At 38.1% G+C, this 7,613-nt stretch overlaps 1 protein-coding gene across 8 annotated transcripts; it reads right to left on the bottom strand.

Moving 5' to 3' along the window:
* Nucleotides 1-339: 339 nt before the first annotated feature.
* On the bottom strand, nt 340-7,460 carry tra2b (transformer 2 beta homolog). 8 transcript variants are annotated; one of them, XM_034886593.1, is made up of 9 exons: nt 7,298-7,460; nt 4,192-4,441; nt 3,720-3,865; nt 3,447-3,609; nt 3,061-3,249; nt 2,854-2,969; nt 847-1,020; nt 657-727; nt 340-570 (listed from the first exon to the last, which is right to left on the bottom strand). In XM_034886593.1, the coding sequence occupies exons 4-9, from the start codon at nt 3,477-3,479 to the stop codon at nt 560-562; spliced, it is 594 nt and encodes a 197-aa protein (XP_034742484.1). In that variant the 5' UTR covers nt 3,480-3,609; nt 3,720-3,865; nt 4,192-4,441; nt 7,298-7,460; the 3' UTR covers nt 340-559. The 8 variants fall into 8 exon arrangements, with proteins under 8 accessions (XP_034742484.1, XP_034742485.1, XP_034742478.1 ...); XM_034886594.1 differs by having other exon boundaries at nt 4,203-4,441; XM_034886587.1 differs by lacking the exon at nt 4,192-4,441 and having other exon boundaries at nt 7,298-7,456.
* Nucleotides 7,461-7,613: the final 153 nt, after the last annotated feature.

Genomic DNA, 7,613 nt, shown 5'->3' with positions numbered 1-7,613 from the left:
TAAGAAGATTAGATCTGTTGTGGTCCTTTTTTTTTGGATTACTTGAAACACATTTTTTGTGGAACACTTGATGGGGCCTAGTCAAACCCAGACGCTACCTCCAGCGGCCCCCAAGTAAGTTGAGTTTGAGACCCCTGTACTAAAGTATTCCTCTTACAGCATTTATAACAGCTTTGCAGCAGAAAATGGTTAAAGTATATGAAGAAGTGTAGTTAGAAAGGACATGAGTCAAAGTGAAGAAAAAAAAGCATTTTCCTTTTAATGTGCTCAAAGATGAAAGATTCACTCAATTTGTATACAAAAAAAATACATTAATAAAAACATTAACATATTTTTTACGATAGACGTGGCCTATACATTTAAAATTAAAATCATGAGGGGGCAGTTGGAGTCATGTCAAATGACACAACTGATCTCAGTAAACACATACTGGTCATGTATGTTACCAAACAGACATGTGATGATCTCCTTAAAAAAAGAAGATCTATCCTGAAATCAGTCATTCCACACAAATATTTCCTGTCTGTGTGTGGGAGGTGGAGGGGCTTGACAACAAGGTTCAATAGCGTCCTGTGAAACAAAACACAGTCATTAGACACACTGCTACCTGTTGAATGCTTCAATAAAAGAGTGGATCATTTAGGAAAAGGACTCACGGGGAGAATAGGAGCGCGATCTGGACCGAGACCTATAAGCCCCTCTGTAGTATGGGGACGGAGATCGCCTTCTGAAACAAGACCAAAATAAACTTTAGAGGTTATTAAAAAAATAAATACCACAAGTTACATTACATCTATATCCTAGTGATAATCTGCAAGCTACTCTGAAAAAAATTATTTAAGTCACCTGTATGACCTGTAGTGATCCCTGTCGTCATAGCGTTCATAGCCACCTCTGTCGTATCCACGGTCGTATCCACGGTCGTATCCACGGTCGTAGTCTCGTGAGTTGCGGCGAGGACCACTTGGACCACTTCCTCCACCTCCACTACTACTACTACTACCACCACCACCACCACCACTACACAGAAGACAATACAAAGATTAGATTTTGTTTCCTACTTAACAATTACATTTACAGTTATGTTTTATTATTATTAGTATTATTACATCTCAATTTAAAAAGACAGGTGCCCATTATCGCCATATTCTGGTTATTATGTTACTCCAAAGACACTTTTCAAAGAAATGTATCTTTCAAGTCTGCGATAAACTAATAATTCTCTCTCTGAGCAGAACTATCCAGCTCTGATTGTGTCTTTAGCATGCATATAATCAGGCCATGGTGGGATATTCAAAGCCTTTCAATTTACTTTATAACAGCTATTTACAAAAGTTTTAAAAAATTAGATATTTCCATTTATATGAAAACATTCCCTTGCGGAGGTCTTAAAGCGTAACTCTCCCAAAAATGCAACCTAGAGTCTTTTTGTGACTGTACCCGAGCCAAACTTTCATTTAAAAGCATAATTAGAACAGAAACGGCCCTTTTAATATTGACCGTATTTCCGTTTTTTTGTATTTTCAAATGGCCTTTTGAATGGCAGTGCTAGGGGCAATATGATCGCATCAAAAACACTATTTCTAAAACACTACAAACACTGAAACTTTGCTCAACGTATCACCAGAGTTTCTACACATGAATTCCAGCATTTAGAACATTCTCTGCGTACTAACTCTTTTTGACTGGCGAGAGGGTAGCGACCGGAAAAACCAGCAGCTAAATTGAATCGTTCAAAAACTCTCTTTTTAGTAAACTGTGTGTACACAAACAATGTTCTCAATGCTCAAGTTCATGTGTAGAGCCGTTTGTGATACTTCAAGCCAAGTTTCAGTGTTTTCAGTGTTTTTAGTATTATAAAAATAGTGATGTTGATGCTATCATAGGAGTGCCCCTAGCACTCCTATTCAAAAGACCATTTGACCGAAATACAATAATACGCTAAATCTTAAAATGGCGCATCCATCCTAGTTATGCCTTTTGTGGGTACATTTACAAAAGACTGTAGGTTGCATTTTGGTGAGAGTTACGCTTTAAGGTTACTCATTGCTTTTAACCGGACGCAAGATGCCTTACATCCAACCTGGTAATTCTTTTGTATGAGTAGACCTAATATTCAGCCAAAATTGTATTTATTTTGCTTTTTTAAATAAACCCAATGTAAGTGCTCCTATTTTACCAAATCTGTTATTATATTAAGTTATTATTTCCACTTTACTAACCTCTGTATCTCGTACAGTTAAAACAAAGCAGCAATGTACCTGTAAGTTCTCTATTTTGCATTTATTATATAACTTTTAATTTTATATAAATTTAGGTTAAGGTTATTCATTAATAAGACAATTTCTGTTTATGACATTACACATACAGTTCAAATGAACTTAACATTATTTTCCAGCTAAATTTGTCACTTGAATTAAGGCAAATTAAAGCAACCAGGGCTGTTTTGATTCACTACTGATGGACGTAGCTTAAAAGTATCCACCTTTCCAATATCATGCTTTTTGTCATTTTTGTGATAACACTAGACTATACTATATTAGACTACAGTACGGTTGTGTGACATTCAAACATCAGTGAGCCTTTCCACCGGACAAATTGGAGGATTTTGATGTCCATATTATTCACAGTAGATTGAATAACATTGTCGAAAGTGGCCCAAAACCTTGGGTCCAAATAAAATACAGTAATATTTGCTCCTAATGGGCAAACACATTTGACCATATATTCCAAAACTGCCTTTTATTTGAAAGAAAACCACTTAGAAGTTTTACTTAAGAAATCCTAAGCAATCATCTTTATCTTTGGTAGATTCTCTAATTACACAAACACAGTATGTTTCAGATGCCTTACTATGTGGGTCGGCCCATGTAGATCCCAGGGGTTGGGGTGTGAGGTCTTTTGGTGATGGAGAAATCTACCCTGATCCTACGACCATCCAGCTCCATGCCATTTGCTCGTTCCTTTGCCTGACAGTGAACATTCAAATACATATTAATCATATTAATCATTAGATCCAGAAAATATTTGACAGGGGCCTTTCACAACTCGTTCTCATACCTCCTTGGCATCACCGGTGTTCTCAAAGTACACAAAAGCAAAGCCCCTGGAACGCCTCGACTGCTGGTCATACACAATAGAGACATCCGCCAGGGGGCCGTATTTAGAGAAGACTTCCCTCAGATCCCTCTCCGTGGTGTACAAGCTCAGGCCAAACACTCCCACACAACCGTTTGGGTCTGGATTGGCCTGCAATTGTAAAGATATTACAATGCTGAAGAGTCCTTTATAATAAAAACAAAAATTTCCTTTAGTATTAAATTCTGACTCATTATATAGTTGTTTAGGATCCTGGACGAAATTTTTTCATACATTACGCAGAAAGAACACAAGCAAAGCTGATTTTTAAAATATGGCAAACCGTACAACGGCCATTAGGCACTTACTCGGTTGCCAATGTGCCTGCGGCGGTTGGACATCGGTGAGCGGCTATGACTCCTGCGCCTGCGCTCTCCACTGTAGGACCTACTGTGAGATCGGCGGCGGTAGGACCTTGAGCGGGATCGAGATCGGCTATAGTGTCTCCGTGAGCCATGGTGAGAGTGGGACCTGTATAGACAGAAAGACTTCAACATTCATATTGGTTCAGTGAACACACATCTACGTATCCAGTCTGTCAATGAGTGGAGTTTAAAAAAAAAAAAAACAGTTTTACTGACCCAGATTTTGACCTGGACCGGGACCGAGATTTGGAGCGGGAGTGGCGGGAGCCTTCTTTTGAACGGGCAGGCGACCGAGCTGGGGAGGGGCTTGCAGACTTCCTAGAGCCCCGAGGACTCACACTCCTGGATGCAGAGAGGGACTCCTAACAAACCACACACACACCAACACACCTTTTGTTAGCACCAATGAAAGGACAAAATTAGAAATTTGCCTAAGAAATTCTATTCATTAATTCATAATAAAGACTGTGAAAAGTACAGAAAAATGGATTTAGGATTGTGGATTAGGAATGCAGGTTAATGCTAGTTTTGTAGCCATGGATAATATGACATCAATAGGATTACATTAATCAGTATAATTAAAGTGTCAACATGATGAAAAAACAGAAATTTGTCAGTGGTGTAAAAGTGTAATGATTTAAACTGTTGTTGTAAACTGTAAAATAAAAGAACATGCACGCAAACAGACCAGAAAATTACTTAGCGGGTGGCATTATCCAGATTACTTCCTTAACTTCATTTCTGTAACTTCATTACTTCACATTATTCTTCTTTCTTCAATTGTTTTACTTCTTCTTACTTCCCCCATCTCTCACTGCCCATACTTCTTCCCTCGTCATGTTTTAGCATGCATTCAACAATTCAGCTTCACACATCTGAGCTTCATATTATTGAAAATAAAGTGGACTTCTTCCGCATTTTCTTCGTCCAATCTTAACCTTTATGAAAAAGAAAAGGATGAAGAATTTATGACTACAATTAAAACTGCACCCGCATTCAACTTTTAATGTGAATAATCTCATGACATGCATTGGAATGTTTAAGACCACATAATAAAAAATTTTAACGTAACAATATTTCACATTCAGTGGTTCTACATTCTCGGTTAATGTCCTTTTGGCCACTTTCAGTTAGAAGTGTAAAGGGGATCACAACTTTAAAACAGTCAACACAAAATAAAGAGCCATGATTACTTTTCAGTATTAGCTTTCAATATTTTTTTGTAATAAATACATTACCTTCCATGTTAAATAGACGCTGCAGACTACAGCTGGGCAATATATCGATATATGATATTTTTTGCTTTTACCCACTTAGTTGTTATAGCCACATTACCGATGATTATTTATCAAAAATATCATTGTGTAAATATTTTGTGAAAGCACCAATAGTCACCACTACAACAATGTTGCGGTATCTATATCGAGGTTTTTGGTTAAAAATATCTTATTGATATTTGATTTTCTCTTTATTGCCCAGCCCTACTGACAAGTGGCCCCTAAGGCATTTAAGTATATTTCAAACCACTGAATGTGAATAACCAATTCAAGATTAAACTCTACCAACATCGCCTTCATTATTAAAAAAACACACAAATCTCAGATTAATGTAGCCCAAACAACCTCAAGATGCTTCTGCCACCCATCTGTATTGACTTGCATTATCAGCACTGATTAGCTGGAGATTTATCAAGAGTAAAGACACATTTTATTTGAAGACAAACTGCTTAAATGCAAACACAGTGGCTAAAACAAAAACTATTTCTTTTTAATTTTTTCAACATATTAAGTAGACTTAATTAAAAAAAAAACAATTACTGCAAAGGGAAACACGAGGGCTGAATGCGCAAGTTAATGCAAATGAATAAAACGACATCTTGAGGCTGTTCACTTTACATTGTTGTTCAATAACATTATGTTGCTTCATTTACAGAAAGTTTCCAACCAAACTCAAAATAAGAGAAACAATAACGACATTTAATGATTAATTTAAGCAAATGTAAATTCACATCACGCAAAATCCAGACAGAAGATCCTATCTTCTGTCTCTAATTGCAATTTACTACCAGCCATTTCCAATTAATTTCTTCTTAAGAATGAACCAGAATCTGGTTTCACACCGCCACGGGACAACCACCCTGACCAACATCTACCGAAAAGACTATTTTCCACAGGAGGTTCCTGTTGCCGGTCAGTTACCGCCAGATGTGCAGAACTTCCCCTGTGGCGCCTTCCCCTCATCGAAATGACAAGTTACCGCACATGTATGTACCGAACGTGTCCACAGGGGGGGTTTTTGACCACGGAATAATCCAGCATTGGACGCTTGGTGGGCTTGCCAGTGGCAGTTGTCAATTTCTCTTCAAAGGCCGCTGTCAGGTAAAGAAAAACAGGCTACACCTTGCGATAACTGCGAGAGCTGGACCTGATTGGATGAAGGCTTCACTGTATGCTCCCAGATTTCAAAATGGACCAATTTTGTAGCCGGTTTGAAAACTTACAAAAATAATTGCCCAAAATGTGTTTCTGTAAACATTTAGGTGAAATATGCTATGCAGTAGATGACTCTGTCTTTATTTGAGATAAACAACGGTCAGTTTAAAAGATTTTCACGATTTTTAGTAGTTTGGACCTCAACTTTATGCAAATGGATTCGAGCAACTCAATGCCCTGTATCTCGAAAGTTGCCACTACCCTACTGGACAGCACTGTCCGGTTGCTTAAACAATCAATGAATGGGAAGCGTGGAAATGACGTAGACTGTGGACACGTTCAAGTGGTGAGTGGCAACCGCCCCAAAGTTTCCCAAAAAAGCTAAGCGTTTTTAAAAGCGTCTCCTGCTGCCTGATGGTTACCACCAGAGGTTCAGCGCAGTAGGGCTGGGCAATATATCAATAATAGATCAACATTGTATGTTATAATTATTGTAATCGTGATATGAACTATTTTCCTGTCTTCACAGGCTACATTACACTAAACTGATGTGATTTTCTGAATTTATCAAGACTGTTCTTGCTTTTTTTTAATTATTTGTCATTATCCATGTAACGTTTATCATAAAACCTCTTTTACTGGTGATTATTTATTACAAATCTCATTTTGTAAATACTGTGTGCAATATAGAAGTATTTGGTCAAAATTATCGGGATATTTGATTTTCTCCATATTGCCCAGCTGTACAGCACAGTGAACTCTATTCATATCCCAAAGTCGGAATCAAAACGCTTCGCCTATGCTGCGTCCCCTTATTGAAATTACTGGAGGGGGCGAGCTACAGGGCGGCGGTGTGCAAGGCCTTTCCGTTTCTGCACACAGGTAGTCTGTAGAATTAGCATGTTTAACACGTCCGAGTGCTTTTATAACGCCATTTGCCGACGTAGGTAAATGTATGCCCTCAAATATTAGCTAAACGATATACATTGAAACCCACATATTAACCGCAGGTTTTAATAATTTGGTGGGTTTCAGTTAACATATATAAACATTACGGTCTGTGGCCTAACGTTAGCTAGCACAGCTAGCTAGCTTACCGACAGACTAACTGACATTAACAGACGCTAATATTTACCGTAACGCCAACATTATATTACCTGGAGCTCATTTTAGTCATCTAGCTAATATTAACAAATCAAACTTAAAATTTGGCTTGTTCTATAAAATAAAGATTATATATTAGCTAGCTAGCGTTAGCTAACGTAACTATCCAATCCTAACACAATGTGAAGACAATTCCAAACAACCGAATCATTTAACTCCATTAAAACGTTACAACGCCTTCATAATACTCATACGTACCCGCTCGCCGTAACCTTTGTCGTTGTCGCTCATTTTTAGTGCCACTGAATATATTGCAATGACAAATCTTTATGGCGCGGCGCTAACCAGCTAGCTAGCGTTAGCTAAAATTAACGGTTCGTATGTGTATGCGTGTTTGTGCTGCAGCAGCGACCAGCGAGCCCCTACTATAAACCCCTCCCCCTGCGCGGAATGGGACAGACGCCATGCAGGTGGGCAAGTAACTTGAACATAATAAATGAACATTCCTCCATATTATAGCCTACTTTTCTTACTGCTCAATGGGCACATTCTGGCTCATACATATACATATACA

The sequence above is a fragment of the Etheostoma cragini genome, chromosome 11, assembly GCF_013103735.1.
Source record: "Etheostoma cragini isolate CJK2018 chromosome 11, CSU_Ecrag_1.0, whole genome shotgun sequence".
Lineage (NCBI taxonomy): Eukaryota > Metazoa > Chordata > Actinopteri > Perciformes > Percidae > Etheostoma > Etheostoma cragini.
This window is presented reverse-complemented; position numbering and strand designations above follow the sequence as displayed.

Bases quoted from the DNA above. Each gene is read 5' to 3' on its own strand.
- tra2b (XM_034886587.1), bottom strand. From the start codon at position 7,330: ATGAGCGACAACGACAAAGGTTACGGCGAGCGG. The intron at 3,250-3,446 runs GTAAGTGCCTAA...TTACAATTGCAG, and splicing joins GCAGGCACATTGGCAACCGA to GCCAATCCAGACCCAAACGG. The intron at 1,021-2,853 runs GTAAGGCATCTG...TCTTCTGTGTAG, and splicing joins TACATGGGCCGACCCACATA to TGGTGGTGGTGGTGGTGGTA.